This window comes from Apteryx rowi, unplaced genomic scaffold, assembly GCF_003343035.1.
Source record: "Apteryx rowi isolate R43461 unplaced genomic scaffold, aptRow1 scaffold_190, whole genome shotgun sequence".
Lineage (NCBI taxonomy): Eukaryota > Metazoa > Chordata > Aves > Apterygiformes > Apterygidae > Apteryx > Apteryx rowi.
Window position 1 is genome coordinate 389481 of NW_020448197.1, and position 19878 is coordinate 409358.

At 47.4% G+C, this 19878-nt stretch overlaps 1 protein-coding gene across 8 annotated transcripts in view; it reads right to left on the bottom strand.

Annotated features, from left to right (window-relative positions):
* Positions 1 to 282: 282 nt before the first annotated feature.
* RPS6KA1 (ribosomal protein S6 kinase A1) overlaps positions 283 to 19878 on the bottom strand; it is a 49965-nt gene continuing 30369 nt past the window's right edge. For 7 of the 8 annotated variants that reach the window (XM_026062514.1, XM_026062516.1, XM_026062513.1 and 4 more), the window contains 21 exons: positions 19735 to 19788; positions 14452 to 14568; positions 13160 to 13241; positions 12766 to 12846; positions 11857 to 11936; positions 11128 to 11234; positions 10479 to 10516; positions 10204 to 10346; positions 9550 to 9620; positions 9229 to 9317; positions 8947 to 9011; positions 7808 to 7910; positions 7374 to 7501; positions 6749 to 6874; positions 6176 to 6265; positions 5765 to 5923; positions 5377 to 5538; positions 4643 to 4719; positions 4348 to 4465; positions 3784 to 3921; positions 283 to 3444 (listed from right to left, as the gene is read on the bottom strand). In XM_026062514.1, coding sequence (XP_025918299.1) covers positions 3322 to 3444; positions 3784 to 3921; positions 4348 to 4465; positions 4643 to 4719; positions 5377 to 5538; positions 5765 to 5923; positions 6176 to 6265; positions 6749 to 6874; positions 7374 to 7501; positions 7808 to 7910; positions 8947 to 9011; positions 9229 to 9317; positions 9550 to 9620; positions 10204 to 10346; positions 10479 to 10516; positions 11128 to 11234; positions 11857 to 11936; positions 12766 to 12846; positions 13160 to 13241; positions 14452 to 14568; positions 19735 to 19788 — 2151 coding nt within the window. In that variant the 3' untranslated portion in view covers positions 283 to 3321. Of the gene's footprint in view, positions 3445 to 3783; positions 3922 to 4347; positions 4466 to 4642; positions 4720 to 5376; positions 5539 to 5764; positions 5924 to 6175; positions 6266 to 6748; positions 6875 to 7373; positions 7502 to 7807; positions 7911 to 8946; positions 9012 to 9228; positions 9318 to 9549; positions 9621 to 10203; positions 10347 to 10478; positions 10517 to 11127; positions 11235 to 11856; positions 11937 to 12765; positions 12847 to 13159; positions 13242 to 14451; positions 14569 to 17614; positions 17921 to 19734; positions 19789 to 19878 lie in introns of those variants that run through there. The other variant, XM_026062515.1, reaches the window with a different exon arrangement.

Below are 19878 nucleotides of genomic sequence, written 5' to 3' on the forward strand. Positions count from 1 at the left end.
CTCTTCGTACCAAGTTAAAGCTGAATGACCTCGAACTCTCATGCCAGCAGATCATTTGGTCTTCTGTAAGACATCTACTAGCTCCCCTCAAAAGGTTTAAGGGACCCAGCCCAACATAGGTCCAACTTGCACCTCAAATAATGTGATTTCAACTAAGATGACAGTAGTTGGCCCCAACTGCGTTTTGGAAGAGGTTTAATACTGTCAGGACAAAACCAGAAAAGGAACGAGGGGGCCCACCTGACCCATTACAAACACCTCCAGTTCTCATAAACAGAAAGATCAGCAAGTCCATTTTTATTGAGCACTGGAATTAAAAAAATTAACAGCACTTAATTATTTGGAACTAAAAATCAAAACTTATTTTTACTTATGGAAGGATCATTCACAACAACTTGGTTAAAAATACGGAAAGCACAGTTTAGCCCTTCGTGTTTGCTCTGTTCTCCAAAATGATGTAGGTCCAAGAAGATACAGCTGAACTGACTACAGAAAGCTCCTCTGATTGAACACCGTGGGGCAGCCAGCTCGACTCAAAAAGTCACGGCGGAGGGGTCTTACAAGCCAGGCGTTGCTTACCGCTAGCACCACATCTGTAGCAACTGCAGGCTGTTCTCCTTACGTGGACAGCGCTCTACATCTGGTTATCCTAAATATCTTTGAGTTGTCGCTACTTGGCCTCACACCAGCACCATTACAGGGAGGATTAAGCAAGGGTATAACATTTATCCCGATTAAAAACTCAAAAACATTCACAATTTCATACAAACATGCCAGCTACCATTCAAGCAGGACAAACATTTGGTTTTAGCACTGATCCTGACCGGTCCGTATTGTTTGGAGACTCACAGTGAGTGGTGAACACTAGCAACATGTCAAACCCATTTAACCTCTTAAGAATCCACTCTTGAATTGCAATGTCAGAAATGTTCTTAAAAATTGTTGGAAGGTGTCTGCTTAAATCTCAACAACACCCAAGGAGACTGACCCCAAGCTCCCAAAAGAAGTTGTTTATAATTGTTATATTTATTTAGGGTAGCTAAAACTTGCACACATTTTTACTGGCACAAGGGTGACTGCACAGTTGTAGTAAACGTAAGGCAGGTTCATTGGCATCAATACAAAAATTGTGCCAGAGGAGAAAGCAAGAATTTTTGATGAAGGCATTTCACACAGTGGAGCGACCCCCTCCCTGCTGAAGGCCCCGCCGGGCCTCCAGCACTCAAAGTCCATTTCTTTCAGCACAAAAGTCTTGTTATCCTGGGTGAGACCCTCTAATATTGAGGAAGGTGGTGGGCTGCAGAGTAACACTTGCAGTTCAACTCACACCATTCCAAAAATGTACTTTTTTGCTAATTCCCAAAGTACAACAGAGTTAACCTCGCACAGGCAGATTGGCAGAGTTCATCCCTGGGCATGTCGGCATCAGATGTGCTCTGCCATCATTGGCAAAGGATTAAAACCAGCTCTGCTGCAGGTTTATAGCAATACCAGTGAGAAGATACAGCCTGCACTGACACCAGCCTTCTCCTCTTAGAGGGCACTGAAACCTAGGGCAATACTTAGAATAAATACAGGGAAAAAATCATGACTATGTCAGATTCTCACTGACTGCTTCAGGGAGTAAAACAGGACCTGCCTGGGTGAGGGTGGAGGAGGAGGAAGAGCTGCACATCTCTGAGAAAAATTTTAATGGAATTTTCTATTTTGAAGTCTCCTGAGACCAAGGAAGGGGGAAAGGCAAAAAGAAAGTTTCCCCTCTCTATACGACCAGCCAAAGGGAGCAGATATTCACATGAGAACCTTTGCTGTCTTCAGTCACTTTTTTGAGCGCTTGCAGTCTCCATAGTTCTTCTAATCCTCCCAGGAAACACCCATCAGTAAACTAGAAGAGCTATAGCAATTCCCTGAAAGTTAGAAGGGATCAGGAATTTGCTTCTAGCACAGTTCACCTGCAAGTGTTGGTTTCTATTAGAACTACGATGCCTTGAGAGTAAGAAGTTTCCCTTCTCCACAGTCCACATCTTGCCACCTTTCATGTTGATTACTGCCCCTTAGCCCATAACTAGTTCTAATTATTTCCAACTGCAAAGCAAGGTATTAAGCCTGAGAGAAGGGGCATAATATGCAGCCCTACCACAGTACTGCTGGGTTTCCCACCAGAGGGCCAGCTGTGGAAGATAGAGACACCTCTGCAGCTGAAAAAGCTTTGCACATCTCTCAAAAAGCAGGCAAGAATCATTATCCCCATATTACAGAGGGAGAAATGACTAGGGTCGCTTATTCTGCAGCTAAAAGTCAGTCAGTAAAATAATATCAACTGAGTGACGTGTTTATTTACAATTCAGAAAGAAACCCTGAGTTACCAGCTGTAGAACAAAGTTAAATTAAAAAAGATACGGTTTGCTTCACAGATTCCTGCTAAATGAAAGGAAAACCAAAAATGGTTAAGAGCAACAGCCAAAGCCAGCCCAAAACCTCAGCTTTGCTGCGGAGAAGGTTCCTTTGTCATCCACACCTGCTCAGGTGACAAAAGCCCCAGTGAGCACTGGGGGTGATGGTGAATCCACATGAAGATGGGAAGGTGGGGGAAGGAATGAGCCAAATCTAGCAGGTATTCTGGACAGCTAATCATCTAAGGGAGTGTTTGCAAAACACTTGGTTTATTTTGTTGGGAGAACAGCCATGTGGCCTGGGGGAGGGCAGAAGAGACAGGAAGAAATGGAGTATGAAAATCGACCTTGCAATCTGAACATATACACAGAAAAGAAAAAAAAAAGTGAAAGAGAGGGAAGTTCTCTACAAACACAAGTGCTGCTGGCTAGGAGTCTGCAAGTTTGACTTTGGGAAGGGCATACAAAGTTTCAAGGGAGGAAAAACCCCAAAGCCTGAAACCCAAACATCATGCAGTCTTCCAGCTGCAATGGCGTTGGAGAAGATCAATTCCAAGATATGATGTAGCTACAACAAAGATCTGGCCCTACACAGGAGAGGGTGAATCAGAGCTGCTTTTTAGTGCCACTTGACATCAGTTATACATTCTAGTTCTCATATACACAGATGGATGTCTTTAAAAATTGACAATTTACACTTCAAAAAAGTTTTACAGTGATGTTCTCTCAGTAAAGATCAGTCCACACACAGAGGAGCCAGTCTTTCAGAAGCAGAAAGGCACTTGGCCTTGATGTGGATTTCAGAAAAAGTCCTCGAGGGAGCTCCTTTGCAGGCACGTGCTGCCCAATTTCCTGCCCCCGTCCTCAGCAGGTTGTGCAAAGTCTGGTGTGATTGCATTGCACAGTGCTGCTGCAGACTGCCCAGAATTCACAGTGTGGTGGAAGGAAGTTTCTTCACCCGCCTCTGTGCCAGAATGGATGATTCGATGGGCTTCAGCTGGGGGCTTGGCTTGGAGCTGTTCAGTGCAGAGTACGTGGCAGCCATCGCCCCCTTGGAGAGAAGGCATGAGAAAAGTCATTTAGATGTAGAAGAGGTATTTCAGACTCTTGGCTCTTTTCAAGATGAGGGAACAGAATAGCCTGGCCCACAAATGAAGCCAGAAACATTTTTTTCTTTTTTAAATCCCCCTCCCTTCCTGAGATGCAGTTAAATAACCTTCCTAGGTTGTCCTGCCCCCCAAAAATAGCGTGCCTTACATTGCCTGGCCCACAGCTCTACAACCTTGCATCCTGCTTTGCTTGCACCACTATCACCCCACCTGAACCCCTGCTTTCCAAAGAGCACGATATCCAAGAGGAATCAGCTGAACGCCCAGCCCAGACTTTGTACCTTTACAAGCTGAATGTCCTGGTGATTCAGCTGGCTCTGGGGTAAGCTATCCCTCTGTGTTATCCATGGATCTTGCAGGACCTGTTTGGCTGTTAGGCGCTGGTGAGGATCTACATGAAGCATCTTTGATACCAGATCCTAAGGAGATCATTTGGAAAGTTAGACTTTAAAAGACTTCATACTTTAAATAAAAAAAATATCACCACCCCAAATCACAATTTAAATTCAGAGGCAGAGTTTAAAGACCCAAGACATCAATCTCCTTGTGTATAAAATACATTTGCAGTGGGCCTGGGAGGTATAACACAGCAACAAGCTGGGCATGGTTCAAGCACTAAATTGGTGTTGCATACAAATATTCAAGGCAAGTGCTAAAACAAAGCAGATGGAGGCACAGTGCTGAGCTGCCTACAGGGCAGATGTGTACGGGGTGGAACCTGCACTGCTGCTTTTCTCCTACCTCTTCTGCCCTCCTTCCCCAACCTGCTTTAAACCTGCCTCACAGCAACTGGCCATGCTTGATCTCAACCCTTTAATTTAACCCAGGTGAATATCAAACCATACCTTGGCTGTGGCAGAAATAGTGTCCCAATTGCCTCCACTGATAGAGAACTTCCCCCCGCCTATTCGGGTCAGGATCTCTTCTGGAGTGTCACTGGGCCCGTTTGCAAATGGAGTGCAGCTGAGGAGAGAAGAGAAAAAAAGCACGTGAGTTACTGTCCTGTGACTGGGCCAAGAACTGGTCCCAGTTAACACTGACTGATACGGAGAGGCACCAACTGCCTTGGCGGAGCACGTCTGAGAGCAAGCTGATCACAGCGCCAGCTGTGACCTTCCAGCGAGACGGGGAGGCACTTACCCTGCTAGCATTGTATAAAGGAGAACTCCCAGGCTCCAGATGTCACAGCCCTCATCGTAGCCTTGGCGTTTTAGTACCTGAACAGAATAAGTAAAGAAAAAAAAGCGTGTTCAGTTCCTGTCACAGAGCTTGTTTCAGCTTGTGAAGAGCAGCTTGACCCCCACATGCAGTCTGTATGCAAAGCTCCTTCTGGAGCCCTACTGAATAGCAAGGTCATGGACTAAAGGTCAGGATTCAAATCAGATTTTTGTTTCATGGAACAGAGGAAACCCCCCAGGTGCATCAAAATGACAAGCAAGAAAAAAGCCATGTTCCAATGCAGTGACACTGCATGTGCGCTCTACTGGGTGCCAGTTCTTTTTCTTTCCTCCACTTCAATATAGCCGAAGGGAAAATAAACCCACCTCTTTTAACAGGTCAGTTAATCAGGAAGAGAAATAGCCTACAAAAGTCAGTGGGATTTTAAAGTCTCACAACTCTTCTTAGACCCTCTCCTAGCAGCTGAAGGAGTACGGTACAGTACAAGTTGGAAGAGTGCATCGTAACTGCGTGTGAGATCCCACGTTTGTTCAGTACTACAAGTACTGGTATTTCTGCAATTAGGGATTACGAGTCGGAATATGCCAGAGCAGGCTTCAGTTAAGCACTCGGCAGACCTATCTGTGCAGAATGAGAATGCAGTCTAGGGGAGGGAAGTGAGAGCTACAGGAGAGTCAAGTCAGTAAGGCACTTACCTCAGGTGCCACAAAGTTTGCAGTATAACAAGGAGTCATGAGAAGGCCATTCTCGGCCCTCAGCTGCTTGGCAAAGCCAAAGTCACAAATGCGAATGTTTTCTGGGTTTCCTGACTCGTCCACATAGAGAATGTTGCTGGGTTTCAAGTCCCTGTGAACCACCTACAGAGCAAAGAAAGTGACACTCTCATACACCAAGCAGATGAAGGTCTGAAGCTGCATCAGGATACTCAACCCCTGCTCTGGCCCCACATCTGCCTTGCCAAGACAGCGACGCCAGAGAGAAACAATAGTCCTGACAGGCACAGTTGCTCCCTGGAGGAGAGCGAGTGCAGTGCAATGCTAGACAGCTTCCTAGGGAAACAGATGTAACCAGACCCATACTCACCCCTTGAGAATGCAGATACTCCACCGTTTTACAGATCGTGTGCAGGACAGAACTGGCCTCCCTCTCCGAGAAAAATTTCTGTCTGAGGATCTTATCCAGCAGCTCTCCTCCCCGCATCAGCTCAGTCACCAGATACACATATTTCCCATCGTCATACACCTACCAAAGCAAACATGGAAAGGCTTAATCAAAAACTGCTTCCCAGACTTCCCGTTTGTAGTTCTACTACGAAGCAGACAGATGTCAACAACGCAACAACGTTGGATGTAGCCCCAACCCAGAGCAATACAATGACGAGTGACAGCGGGTTGCACATGCCAGAGCTGTTGCCAGCGGGCATTCAGACCCCCTGCAGGCCAGTCTGCACTTCCTAAACCAACACGCGTGACAAGTTATTCAAGTTACACTCACATCTTTCAAGGTAATGATGTTTGGATGTTGCCCATATCGCAGGAGGATTTCGATTTCCTCAGAAGGGTCTCGCTTGCTCTTGTCAATGACCTGCGAGAGTACGGATAAGCATTATCCACAACCGGATGGGAAAGTGTCCGGGACACAGCAAATAAGCTGAATATTTGGGGCGCTGCAGAGATACAGTACCATGTCCATTCCCTGTCTCCTGCCCTCTTTAGCAATAACCTCTACAAATAACCTTTAGCAATAACCTCTACTTGCGTTGTCAGTTTTGTGTCTCCGACCCCAAAGTTTTATGTCTGGGTTATTTGTTAAGACATAATATAGCCACAGCAAGCATTGCAAAGAAAGGTGAGACACTGTCCTCCCTCCCTGAGAAAGGAGAATGCTGCTTCCCCACTATTCCTAGATAAGAAAGCTGGCACAGCTATATACACAGCAGCACAGAAATTGTCCGTTTGGGTCCCACACAAGCAGGGAAAGAATTCCATTCCTGGATATTATTTTGGCCATTATGGGGATGAACAGAAATCGAACAGGAGAGTTCAGTTCAGACTGTAAATCTCAGACCTTGACTGCATACTCCATGTTGGTTGCTTTATGAATGCAGCGTTTACACACTGAGTAGGAGCCAGAGCCGATCACCTCCTTCACCACGTAGCCATCGTTGAACTGGACATTCTTGCCGTGCAGCTGCTGCAAGAGGAGAGCAGAGGAGCAGATGAGATGGGAGAGGTCAGGGAATGGTTTGTGCAATGCGATGAGTTAACTGTAATACAGGGCGAACTGACAGATGGCTGTCTGCTGCATCCCACAGCTTCTCCTCCCTGCTGGGGAGAGGGAGGAGAAGAGAACAAGGCAAATATAGGTCACTAGGCTAACACTATCTGCATCTAAGCATGGTGCAGCTCCGTGGCACCTTTCAACCCACAGGCATTTGCACACACCTCCCACTAGCATGGGTCCAGCTAGGGAGAGGAAAGCAAACAGATTCGAAGTGCCCCAGTGACCTTTGCACATGACAATCAATAGAAATGAAAGAACAACAGGATGCAAGAATTCAAAACAGAATGACTCTCATCTAAGGCTTTACTTAAGCTCTCCCCAAAACAGCACTGAGGTCCTGCAGACCCGCACTAGGCTCTGGGGCATTACTGCACCTCAGAACAGTTGCTCTTCGGTCCCCGCTTTTTACCTGTACCACCGAATTCAGAGGGGACTGGGCAGGTTTCACCTTGCCATCCTCCATCAATCCGGTCGCAACGAAACTGAAGCCGCAGAAGAGCTGATGGGCCCCTGCACTTGGGGGGATGCCCGGGGAATCTGCAACAGGAGTTGAGAGGCACCTTGAAGAGGGCTAGGCCGGCTGAAGCAGAAGCCTTTCCCTCGCTTCCCAGAAGCGACAGCTCCTCTCCAGGCTATTCTAGACAGAAGCCACGCTGCACAGCACTGCATTTATTAACACCCTGCACATGTACCACTGGGCCTCTCTCTCAGTGCTCCTACTATCTGAAGCTGGCAGTGCTAAAAGGAGGCAAGACATAGCCTAGCTGGCACAGGCAAAGCAAATACTAAGCCATACAGTACAACTTCACACAGGAAGCTTTGGCTGCATTAATTCGCACAAACCTTTTGGTGTACGAGACGTAAACTCCGTGTCAAAGTAAAAGGTGTCATCTGGCTGGCCTACTGCAGGCTTGAAAGGTGGTTTGATTTCCCTTCGGTACAGTTTCTGCAAAACAAATACAGCTTGAAAGTGCTCTGATAGTTCAATGCTCTCATATGCGCTCAGAAGGGTGTAAAGACCTGCTAGGAATGAGAGGCCAAGAAGAGATTTTGCAAAACTAGAAACAACTTTGCGGCTTAGCATATAACTATGGCTCAGCAGTTGGAGGGAAGACTTCTGGGCCAGTATGGTGCTTTTGAGTCAGTCCGTGGAAAAATACTACAAGTTTCTACCATCTACCACATATTGGTCAAGAAAAAAAAAGAAAAAGTGTTCTCCAGGCAGCTTGCCCCCCCATTACAAAGGTAACATGAAGTATTTACCTCACCAGGCTCTTCCCCCACTCCTGACTCCCATTAAGGTGTTGCTGACACACATCTCCAGGGACAGCCAGAGGAATTGCCCTAGGAGAACATTCGCCTCCCAGCGCCCCCGCAAGTCTCTCTTTTAAACTGCTTCTTGAAGCAAGAATTTGAAATAAGCCTTACTAGCATTGCTGGAGGTTCATTCTGGTAATTTGCTGGATGCCTCGAAAGCGCAAAAAGACTGATCTTCAAAATCCCTTACAAAGCAAGGGAAACCAGCCAGGGAAGAAACTAGGTTATATAGTAAAGTAGGGAGATGGCCAAAAGTAATTCAGAAATGCTGGTTCAGTTACTGCCCTGAGACTATTTCTATGGATGAAACAGGGTATTTCCTTTTCAGGAAAGTTTTTCTCAGTCCTTTCTATTCTGGGCAAGGCAATCCCTGTTGTGCCAAACCCCAAATTAAAACCTGCGCTTCCCTTTTGAGAGAATAAATTCAAGACAAGGTGAGATCATAAGCAACTCAGACATCGAGCAGTTATTCACATGACAAACAGGAATCTGAGTTTTCGGAAGGATTACTAGAATAGTTGGAAACATGGACTGGTAGCCCTCCCATAGCCGACTGGTCAGGCTTCAAGCATCACGATTGTGCTATTATTGCAGTCAGCAAAACTGCAGTACTTTCACTGAGTGGTGTGGAAGTTTGGTCTTAAATTTCTTGATTTGATACTCACATTCCAGTCAATAGTAGAGTAGAAAGGATGGCGCTTTATCTCTTCTGCCCCATCTGGACCAGAACCTGAAAGATGCACCCGCAGAGTGCATAACATTAAATCAGGACCACTGACCAAGTGAAGGCTGCTACCACATATGCAACATGACCAGGTATATTATGGGGAACCTGGCTGTAATGAAACAAATTAACCTAGCACAAGTCTGAACATGCACCTGACCCACTAGGATCGGAGAGGCCCAGGAACAGCATCAGGCATATTCAGAAAGAAAATATGTCTTACCTAATCTGTTGGCCGGATTCCTTTTGAAAAGGGCTCGCAGGAGACTCTGTGCTTCAGAGCTCAGGAACTGAGGCATGCCCAGCTTTGCTCTAGAAAGGAAGTTACGCAATCAGTTGTAGGTTTAAAGAAGTCAACCCACAAGCCGACTGCAGTACCTCCACCCCTGAAAGTACAATAATCTGTTTGGCATTTATACGGCAACCTTCAAGCTAGCTGTTGATACAGAAACACTTGCCAAATAATGCCATCAAGTTGTGAGAACCCCCAAGTTGCAACATCCTCAGAGAAAGAGCAGCAAGCTCGCCTCATGTTTACACTCACTTGAGGATGAGGGTCATCGTCTCCTTACGATCCTTTCCCTGGAAGGGCAGTGAGCCAGTGAGCATTTCAAACTGGGAGGAAAAGAGAACAAGGAGGGGTCACATGTCTCAGCAAGTCTAAGGGCTGCACAGATCCTACTACATCTTCAGTTGGGAATCCTCCAAAACTAGTGAAAAGCTTGCATGAGTGATCAAAGCGAAGCCTAGTTCCAAAAAAAAGTTAGCAAACAAGTCATTTTCTCAGAAGGGAGCTTGGCTCCACAAGGTTTGCAGCAGGGATATGTTTGAGCCAGTGCCTGCTCCTCCAGGAGCCCTCAGATACACTGACTGCCAGATGGTGGCACCAGATCCGCACAACAACCAATATCGCAGCACTGGGGGCTGACACGGGCACCCACACGCACACCCCATGCTGCACGCCCCAGGTGCTCACTGGAACCGTCCCAGGAGCTCTGCGTTCCCCGAGAAGCACATTCCTGGCTGGATCCCTGCACTGCTCAGCCACCCTTTTAGAGAGTCCTTTCAGGGAGCTTTGGGAGTATCCCCAGGTCAGTGCATCTGCTAAACATGCAGAATCATGCAAAGGTGTTTCAGAGCTACTGCTAGAGCAGCTGCTATGAAGTCAGGTTTCCAAACACCCTAGTTTGGTACATACCATTAACACCCCATATGACCACCAGTCAGCGCTGTGGGAGTGGCCCTGACGATTCACAACTTCTGGCGCCATGTATTCCACTGTCCCACAGAAGGAATAGGCTTTCTTCTCATGGTCTATAGCTTCTTTACTCAAGCCAAAATCTACATAAGAGAAAAACTGTTAGCATGTGCCCATCTGCTCTGGACTATCACACTGAGTGGAGAAGTCTAAGAGAACCTCCACATTTAAGAATTAAGCTTGCTGGAGCATGAGGTTTCTGCAGAGTCTCCTACCTGTGAGTTTGATGTGCCCTTCTTCATCCAGGAGGATGCTACAGCATAAGTGAAAAAAGCAAGATGTTATTAGCTGTAAGAAAGGCTGATGTGCATCAGCACATACCTCGGATGCTGGTCAGAGATGCTCTCAAAACTCCAAAGGAGAAAGTTAACTATCCCTTCCAACCCCGAAGCTTTAAACTCCATCATCAAAGCACAAACAGGAGAAAGGGCAGCTCCCCTTCTTTCTACACACACCCCTTCACATTGAGCAAATAGCTCCCAGAGGCTGCATCACCTCTGATCCCCCACATCCCCCAGGTAAGAACTGGGTCATGCAGCTGGCATGCGTCTCTGCAGAGACCCCGCGTGGTGCCTTTTTCCTCCGAAGGCTCTCAATTGCTTAAAGCTGGAGGCCAGAGCCTGCCAAGGATTAATGCTCAGACATGTGGTGCACACATGCTGCCTCCACAGTGCTCCTGGCCGCAACTGCTGATGTGAGGAGCAAGAGCCTCGGCGATCTGCACTACTGCTTTCCATCTAGTTGGCCCAGAGGCATTATTCAGCTCCGTCTTCATGGAAGACGACTGTGCTGTTTTCTGACTACAGGCATGGGACTGAGCTGTAGGAAGGACTCAGTTCCCTGCCTCAGTTGTGCCACACGTACTTTTCTGGTTTGAGGTCTCTGTATATGATTCCCAGGCTGTGCAAATGGTCGAGCCCCAAAGCCAGCTCTGCCAGGTAGAACTTCACATCCTCCTCTGTGAACATGACCTGAAGGAAGGCAGAGGAAGCAGACAGGCACCAGGGTTACAGCCCTGACAAGGGGACCACATCAGGTGCACCCATGCAAGATCTTTCATATCCATGTTGCTCCATCCTGCCTTTTCAAGACAAGTTTCCCAGGCTTCACCTGCCATCCTAAAGTATCAATTAAGCAGCAACCCTAAAAAACACAAACATGGTTGCTAGGCAGCAGACAGGTGTTAAAAAACTCTTCATTTACATTAAAGACAACAGGGAATGTAATTTGGTTACCTGGCACAGCTTCTTGTTGCCCCTCCCATGCCCTGCCCTCACCCTCTCCCAGTGAAGCAATGCAGCCAGATGACACCACAGCAGAACATGGCACTTGCTTGTTTCCATTCTTGATGTGATGCTCAGCAGAAGCTGCTGGAGGAGGTGAGACCTGCCGCCTATGCTGGTGCTCTTCTGGCAGAGGACAGGGTTCCTGAGACACCCGCTCTTGTTTCCAGCTCTGAGCTAGCTGCAGGATGGAGGTTTTTTCCATCCCCCTCAAACAGTTCCCAAGAGTCAATCACTTCTCCAGGCAGTTAAGGCTTAGCATGCATGAACTGAGAACCTCAGCAACACCAAGATGCCAGAGCATACACACCTCTTTGGAAAGCCGAGTGAAAAGGTCACCTCCTCTGAGGAAATCCAAGATGAGATAGAGCTTCCCCTCTGTCTGGAATGCTGAAACACAAGCCAGAGCAGGAATCAGACCCCTCTGCTGAGGGACGGCTCAACTGTGTTACATTAATCACTTAAGACCCAATGGCTTCGGTTACACAGATGCCCTGCATGGTTACTGGGTTAAACACAGGTAGGGCTAATTATTTGGTGTAAATGAGATAAGCCTGGCCAGGATGTTGAAATGGGAGCTCACCAGTGGTACTCTGACACTGCACAAAAGTCTGATCTTCTGCAGGGTTTGTTCCCTTTCAGCCAGTGATGCCCTGCTGAAAGGGCCATTTTCCCAAGAGAGGCACCGGTCACTTTACAGGGAAAAAACTGCTCTTGCTTTCCTCAGAGTGAGAGCATTAATCCTGACGAACTCTGGTTTGACTAGTTAACTCTTTCTCAATTTTTCCTTAATTAATAACTTAATCCAAAGGATTTGATGTTTAAACCTCTTCTCCTGGGCTATGCTGTTTTCCTCATTCAAAAGCTAGAGTGGGCACAGAACCAAAGTCCTTTCGAGGAAAGGATTTGTTTTAAGGGGATTGCGAAGGCTCCAGGGCAGCACAGCGATTGAGGCACACTGACTAAGGCCTCTTCTCCATTTCAGGTATTTCCAGAAGCCTGCTACAGACCATGAGAATCTCTCAGCATCCTCCCAGCAGCCTGCTGCTGGATGCCTAATGTTCATCTACCTGGTTGTGGCAAAGACACCTGTAATTAATAGCATCTCTCTTTATTGTGTTCAAAAGCAGTTAGTCTCTGTTCCAGGTGGCAGCCCTTAAAAACTGGAAGCTTAGCTGGGCACCCCCTCTCCCTGTGTTCCAACTAGCTCCACACTCACCATAGTGGAGTTTCACCACAAAGGGATGGTTTACATCAGCCAGGATGTCCCTTTCTATCTTTGTCCTCTGTCGATCACGCACTGCGGGAGAAGAGAGGAACGGCTCAGGCACTGAAAAAGGCACACAGTTCCCTGATATCAGCCTGCCCCCAGCCTTAAGCCCTTTAGTTCCAGGCAGCCTGAGCCAGATCTTCTCCATCTCCGGCACTGCAACAACAGCTTCTTAGAGATGGAGAGAAGAGGGGCTGTCCGGCTGAGATGAAGAGATTTCTCTTTCACACAGATCACTCCAGAGCCAGCACTGCCCAGTGATTGCTGTGGGATTTTTCCCAATACAACTCCCCAGTGCTCTCTAGACATGGAGAATGAGAGTGTCACAGGAAGACTCTCCTACCTTTCAATGTTGCCTTCTTGAGCACTTTCATGGCATAGAGGTGGTTGCTGTCTGGCGGAGTGATTTTTCTCACCAGAAAAACCTGAAGCAGAAAGACACATTATCTGAGCTCTAAACACTAGCACAAGGAGCTAGATGCCTCCCAAAGCAGCAAACCTCAAAGTGATCTGACAAGCAGCTGGCCACAGGTCTGGCACGTTGTACCTCAAGCTCTCCATGTGAAGACCCATGAGGTTTTCGAGCAAAGATGTGTGCCTGGAATCCTCTCACACCCTATCTCCAGCCATTACAGCACTCATGCTTCTACACTGAACTTTCCTTCTCTCCCGTCTTCCACACCTCTTGCTCATTCCTGCAGCTACCATGGGATTGTGGTGATGCCTAGGGGCTGTGACTAAGAGTCCTGTCCAGCCTTGTGTTCTTAACTTGAAGCAACGCCACAGAACAGAAATAACCTTACCTACTTCTAGTCCCTGCAACACTGCCCGTCGGTGTCTGACATGCTGGCAGACTCACTCATGCTTCTGTGAACCACAAAGCCTCCTGGTGACAGCAGCCCCAACTTCTTGAATTTCAGGCCCTCTCTGGATTTTTACCCCCCTCCCTTCCCTGATGTCCTGTACTACCTGGATCTAGACAGCTTTGAAAAGACACTGCTATTTCGAATAAAGCCCACTGCTGTGTTTGCACAAGCAACAGCACCCAGCCTTATACAAGCCCTTACTATTAGTGTTGCTAACTGACTAACGTTAAAGACTTAATGCACGAACAGACAGTGTGCAAGAGACCTGGATTATTTGCAAGTTGAAATAGATAAGAGTTACAGGCTACTTCCTTCCCCCTTCACAGAGGGGAAACTGGACCGTACACAAGGGCTGAAAACAGCATATAGCATCATTTCTGAGAACAGCAAAGGGCATGGTCTGAGTCCTCCAAGTCCTCAATTCAACTGAGTAGCCTGGCAGCCAGCCAGAGGGCTGCAGGAGGTCCCTCTGCCCAGTGCAACAGCTGTGTTCACAAGCAGGATCCTACTCCTTTCCTCCCAATCATCCAAATAAATAAATAAATAAATAAATTATATACATATATATATATATATATAACCAGGGAAGCTCTGGACATACATCTCTGCAGCTGCCTCTCAAGTTAGAAGCAAACATTTGCTAAGTGGGCTGTTCCAGCCATGACTGGGTGAGAATCAGGATAGTGGTTACACTGGGGACAGTCCCTTTTCTCACCTACTCTCTCAAAAAAACTTGTCTGGCATGACACATAGGAAGAAGTGAACTCACCTTCCCAAAAGAGCCCTGTCCCAGAACCTTCAGAAGCTCAAATTGGGAAGGATCAGCCTTCTCAGAGCCTTCCTTCACATGGTGTGTGATGTTGATTTCTTTTACAACGCCTTCACCCTGAAAAAGGACACATGGTTGAGTGGGAATATACTCCCGAACAAGGGAGAAAAGCCTTATTAGATGAAGGAAGAAGGATTGTAGCTACAGACTCACAGGAACCACATCTGAGAGAACCATACAAATTGGTGCTTGTCATAGGTATCTTCTGGCTTTAACATCTGGAACAAACAAGTCACTGGTAGGCTTCCACCAAGCAGCCTTGTTAAATATCCTGCACTCTCCCAAACGCTGTGCTCCTTTGTCCTTGCACCAGTGGTGTTGTATTTCTTTGAACTGCATTTCAGAAGAGTGCTTTGAAAGCACCTTCCTTTTTAAGGCGCTGGTAGCAAAAACAGGAGTGTTTATGCCACTAGAAATCCCACAACACAAAAATACGGCACTGTTGTCAAAACATGGACAGGGCTGGCAAAAATCAGACATGTTGGAGCCCATCTGCTCAGCAATCTGAGCAATTCTGCAACATAAGCCTTAGCGCATCTTCGGCACATACAGATGATGCTTTTTAACAGACTCAAGCCTTCAAGAAGATTGAGGGGAAGCCAAGGTCCCTGGCACATGTTTTGTTTAAAACACATTCTTTTATTAAAAAAAAAAAAATATATATATATATAGAAGAAAAAGACATCTAGTCAGAAGTAACTAGAATAAATTCACCAACAAAGCTAGGCCAGAACTGTCTGTCTGACCAGAGTATGAGAACAGCCACAGACACTGAGGTGATACTGAAACACTTCCTTTCCCCAGCAATACTTGTCTGTAGCTGTGGTGCATAAAGCCCAGAATTCAACTCAGTAGAAACACCTTGTGCTGCTTTCTATTTGCATCTCCAGAATTAAAGAGAGGTTTTGTGCCACTAGTCTTCCAGCTGCGCCTTTCCTTCTACTTCTCTCTGATTATATGCAGCCATCTAGGTTTCCTCTAAACTGGACAGTGTTCCAGCACCTCTCCTGACTGACTATGGCAAGAGCCCACAGGGCAGGCTAGACTCGGCTTCCCACTTCTACAGACATGAATCTTACTCCAGCCAGAAATTCCCTGCGGTCAGACACCTTGCAAGGGCAAGTCCAGGTTTGTTAGCACTTCAGTCCCACACCACCCCATGTCAGACATTGTCTGGTTACCGTTTGGACCTGAAGGCAAGTAATTATGTTCCAAAGGGCATTAAACCCAGTTGATCTCTGACCCTAGTGCACGTGTAGCCATCAGAGAGTACCAGAAAGCTGGAATTACTGTTTAGCTTTTCCCCTTCTGGAGTAGGGGAGAGAACTTATACTGTTTTCTAAATCTATTCAGACTCTTGGTTTGGAACTCTCCTAATGAAAGCAGCTTTTAAAAACAACAGGAACCAAGTTTCAACCTCTACCTCCTGCACAAGCTGCACCCCAGCCCACTCTCCCCACCCTCCGAGTACGGTCTCGGGGAGGGTAACCTTGCCAAACACGCGGATGTGGTTGCCTACCTGCAGAACGGCGCTGCGCACCCTTCCTTTCCCACTGTCATGCTTGGCTTTTCTCTAGATTAGGAAGTGGCTTTGTTTCCATGTTTGTCGGTACCTTTATTCTCTCAAGACCCTGCATTGCTTAGACACGAAGTTCTAGCAGAGAAACCCGCACTCTCAGCCGTGCAGCACAGACAGCCCAAGCGCGGGGAAAGGGTGCGGGGACGGAAGCTGTCTCCGTGTTAACCCGCCTTCTGTTCTTACATTGGTCTCAGCGATCACAGACGAGAAAGACCTTATAATCTCTCTAACAACAGTTTTTCATGTTTCATAAGATCTCTCAGCTTAAATCAGCCACCTCAGGCTGCTGGTTGCAGTTGGAGGCTCAGTCCATGGCAGACAGCTGTCAGTCAGAAATAGCTTCCCATTTCAAGCCATCAGCCTGAACTAGAGTTAGCCAGGAGGTCTCTGTGGCCTCCTTCCCCTCCTGTCACCCGTTCCATGTCATCCAGCTCTCCTAAGAGAGACCCCACAGCAGTGAGAGACCCTGGGAAGGGACTTGGAGGCAAGTTTTGGGAACTCTGCAAGTGAGCATGCTTGCAGAGGCTCTGGCCACCCACCCTGTCCTGTGGACGGTCACTTGACCGAAACGCTCAGGTGCAGAAGTGGGCTGCTCAGGGTCAACTAAACCACAAGAAGCAGTCTGTATCCTAGATACCTTGAAGATCAGATCAGCATCAGGAGAGGTCTGTCAAGTTAGGCCTGTCTGTAGGCTACAGGGGGGCTCTTTCCCTCCCCACCTCCCAGACTTCATGAAAATGTTAGGGAGACACCAAGCCTGCAGAGCATCAGCACTTGTATCGCCGTGTGGCCAGTTCACCCTGCAGCTTCACACAGCTATGCAGAGAGGAACACTTAACTCTTGTATCCGCCTCCAAGGAATTTGGACGCATCCACCTACCACAGCTCTTCACCAGCTGCGGAGCAATGTATTTTCACGACTGCGGGAACTCTTTGCCTTAGCCAATAACAAGACCCAGTGTGTTTAACTTCAAGCAGTTTCGACAGGCCAAGCTGTGCTCTCAAGGCAGGCAGAGATTTGCATAGAGCGCCTGCCAGCTAGACCATATCAGCAAACATACATATATGCCAAGTAGACCAAAAGCGGCACCTACAGAGACATTGTCGATAGCTTTCTGAGAACAAGCTTTGAGATGCCATTTGGCACCATTCTGACACAAAGGAGGTTTCCTCCCATGAACTTATCCAGTAACTTGCAATTCAACGGTTATGACTCTGGACACCAGACCCTACAGCTTGTTTAACAGCACTCCAGAACAGGTCTCTGGTACAAAAGCCTCTGCATGCCACTGATCTGCAGCACGAACAGCCTTTACTTGTACCAAGATAAGTTTCTTACAATGGCACCATTAAGCAAACTATTCCAAAAGGCAGGAAAACAGAAAAAGCAAAACCAGAATTCCCATCCACAGACTGTTCCGAATATTCATCGGAAGCATCAGCCCACTTGGAGGAGCAATTTGCGCCACAAACCAAAGCCAAAGCAGCCTCCTGCAAGCTGAGCGAGCTAGCGGCAATACTAACCGGGCTGGAGAGCTGGCTGGGGGCAGGCAGCGGCAGGCTGCAGGGCTTTGCTCGATGTTTCCTGTGCAGCCACAGTGCGAGGAACGCGCAGATGCGAGGAAGTTTAGGGTCCCTCTCCATTCTCCCATCCCGATCAACATCGCACAGCCCCAGCAACCGCCAGCACCGCGGACTCCTCAGGAAGCATGGCAGGATCCTGGGGATAAGGCAGGCTCCCACAACGCTACATGGCCACCACAAGTTTGAGGTTGCAGGATGGAGGAGACACAGGTGGTTAAAGCTCAGCTGGCAGATGCGCAGTGAAGACAAGCGACTCAGTCACACAGAGAGGCAGGTTCACGCTCCCACTCCCCAGCAACAGCGCTTGTGGTTGGGGCTTTTTTTTTTTTTTTTTTAAGAAGAAAAAAAAAAAGACCTCACAGCTCCTTGTTCACATTTGGTTTCCCTGGTTCAGACAAGACGCTTTCTGACAAAAACCGTGCACTGTCTAGTTTAAACAGCCTGCCTTCCATCTAGCGTCGCATGAATCTCACATCAGGCTGTGAGCTTTGGGGTATTTCCACAACAGGGGAATATTCTGAGAAGTTACTTACTCTTTAAAAAGGAAGAGAAAAGCAAACAAAACACCACGCAGAAGTCTGGCACCACTTAGGAAAGCTGCACACATCTTTGTTCTCACACCTGCCTAGGGATGATGGGTCACCCATGGTGGGATTCAGGGTGCACCAATCCCATGGGAAAGTCCTCTGGCATCAGTGCCCACACTAGGATATTCATCCGGTTCTGGATTTCAGGAAGGATGACCTTTGCTTTATGCTGCACAAGAATCCTGGGCATGGAAGGTGAAGTTATCGAAGAGCCACTCTGCGGAATCCCATGCAAGGTATTTTTAAAGGCATTTCTGAAGCAGACATGTTCTGAACCCACTACTGTTCAGATTTATTGGCAGGACAGAAGAGAGGTTTTTAAGTTTCTTGGATATTTTATTTTAAAACCAATCCTTTTGCCTCCATCCCTCTCCAGGTCTGTGTCCCCCTCTGACCTTTCCATCAGGTCAGGAAAGACAGATGTTTTCTGGAGTGACACCTCAAAAAGTGCAGATAAGAAAGAAACCCCTTGAAATGAGTAAGACGACACCCACACACCTTTGACATTCACAATAACCCTGTGTCAGTGTTGATTTCTGAATTTCTCCAGAGAGCGTAGAGTTTGAAAAGAGGATCTTGCTTTGGACCCAGAGGGACTACTTATGACTGTCTTGCCTTCTCCACCCCCACACCACGATCTCTGATAACCCATAACGAAAGAAACAAATGACTTAATACCAGCACACCAGCTGGTCCCAGCTGCACAAAGGGAACCTCAACAATAGGTGACGAAGTCCAAAGCAAGGGAACTGGGAGGTTGAGTAGGTGCCAGAGAACGGTATGAAACAGCACTGAATAGCTGCTAAACAGATGACTCCAGGAGACTCAGTTCTTACTGACACCTCCAGAGTCCCAGTAAACTGGAAATCATGTCAGCACACAGTCCGAAGATGAGCATCACCAGTTACAAGGAAGCTTTAAGCTGCTCAGTTAATCCATGCAGGATCAGCAGCCAGCCGGCTCTCTGCGTGTGGGCCTGGAGCTGTTTCTCTAAGATCCGGCAAATTTTGTCCCAACTAGGACAATTTAACCTGTTCTGTTATCAGCCACCCAGCAAGGGGAGAGAAGCCCTTAAAAAGCAATCTCAAAAGCCACTATATGTACATGCCACTAAAACCCTGGAGCCCCAGCAAGTTGACAAGATCAGAAAGCCACAGAAGGAGACAAAAATGATCACACGGCAAGGGGCGTGGGCTGGGGAGGAAAGAGGAGGAGGATGAAGACAAGACTAGGATGTCACGTGAGCAAGTGACTAATAGCTGCTTTCTGTATTAGCATTTCTACCTAGCTGCGATGGGCCAGTAGGTGTGCACGGCAAGAAATGTTTTTTTTCAGAGAGGTGCTTGCGAATGCTGCTTACGCCCTCTCATAGGTGCCCATGTATCAGACTGTTGGGACTATCTGTCATGAGACAAAGTGCGAATTCAACGCAAGAGTCTCCTCGAGGTACACGTCTATGGCAGGCTTTCTTACCTTGTCTGCTGAGTCCACAAGGTCTTTCTCTATCCAAGTGATGTCTGATTTTGCCTGCGGAACAATAAATGAGCGTCAGCACAGAGGGTCTGTGATACTCTGTTAATGTTTTCCCAACAAGCTAGTTTAGCAGGACCAGGCAAG